At 40.5% G+C, this 1337-nt stretch overlaps 1 protein-coding gene across 2 annotated transcripts in view; it reads left to right on the forward strand.

Annotated features, from left to right (window-relative positions):
* Window positions 1-1337, forward strand: part of FGGY (FGGY carbohydrate kinase domain containing) — a 412679-nt gene that overhangs the window by 202823 nt on the left and 208519 nt on the right. For both annotated transcript variants that reach the window (XM_007462576.1, XM_007462575.1), the window contains one exon: window positions 852-980. In XM_007462576.1, the coding sequence (XP_007462638.1) occupies window positions 852-980 (129 nt within the window). The remainder of the gene's footprint in view (window positions 1-851; window positions 981-1337) is intronic.

Raw genomic sequence — 1337 nt, forward strand, 5'->3', positions numbered from 1 at the left:
GAACAGATGGTCCCTTCATTCTCTTCTGACTTACATGGTTCTGTGTGTCCTGATCTCATCTCCCTAACTAGGTTGGAGGCAAGGAGTGCCTCTTACAGTGACACAGCGCCCACACAGCACAAGACAATAAATTCTTAACTGAAGGCCTGACTGACTGCAGGAATTCAAGGTCACCCGAAATATCAGGGTCACTGCATTGCACAACTCGAAAGAGAACCATTCAAATTGTATTCTGTGGTTGTGCAAGTAGCAGCCTTGTAAAGTTTGCAAAGTTTAGACTGGGCTCTCTTTTCCAGCTGAGAAAAACTTCTAAGAAATTCTTTGTTGAAACAAAATAATTCCCTCCCTTATCTTCTGATAGGAAGCAACTACATAAGTAAATTTTCTCAACTTCTTTAGGAATATACGTTAATCAGGGAGTGTGTATGGATGTGTGAATGTGTGTGTGTGTGTGTGTGTGTGTGTGTGTGTGTGTGTAAGGTATGCTGGTAGAGCTGCTGTGTTAGGAAACTCGTTTGGAAGTTTGACCATTTCAACCTAGGCTCCAAGAGGCCAATGTATTTGTAGCTTTTGGAATTTCTCATGAATGGAATCTTTCTGATTTGAAAGATGCCGTAGAGCTCTTGGCTTTGTAAAGCACCCCAGAGCATGACCTATGGGAACCAAGGACATATACCTAAGTCACCAAATGAGTATAGGGACTCTTTGCAGCTGCATGGTTTCCATCTTCATGAAGCTGAGAAAAGGCAGAGGAGAGGGAAGGGGGCAGAGAGGTTCTCTTAAGAAAACCCTCTGTTTGCTTTTGTGTTTTTCAAACTGACAGGTGTTTATTTTTTCTCCTGTCTACCCAGGAAACCAAGTGCTGCCTCCTGGAACTTCTCTTGGAAATGGGCTCACACCAGAGGCAGCAAAGGACCTTGGCCTTCCTGCTGGAATTGCAGTGGCAGCTTCACTAATTGATGCCCATGCAGGAGGACTAGGTAATCTCTTACTCCATGTCACTACCAACACTGTGTTCAAACTCTCCTCAGAATCAAAGACACTCCTTTTCTGTTTTTAAACCAAAGACTGAGAGCTGGTGATTCAAGATACAGTAAAGAAAAACCTTTAACAGTTAGGCATGTGGGTGGAATGATAGAACTTTTCATCAATTATAGGATTCATTTATAATTTTATTAATTTCTCCATAAAATAATAGAAAAAATGATGTGAATAAATATCTGGGCGGTTCTTTCCTTTACCGAAAATTTGATAAAGATACATTAACTTCCAACTAGCGTGCATGATGATGGTGTACTTACTTGTACTTCTTTTTTTTTTTTTTTTTTTTTTTTTTT

This window comes from Lipotes vexillifer, unplaced genomic scaffold (assembly GCF_000442215.2).
Source record: "Lipotes vexillifer unplaced genomic scaffold, Lipotes_vexillifer_v1.1 scaffold54, whole genome shotgun sequence".
NCBI classification, from domain to species: domain Eukaryota; kingdom Metazoa; phylum Chordata; class Mammalia; order Artiodactyla; family Lipotidae; genus Lipotes; species Lipotes vexillifer.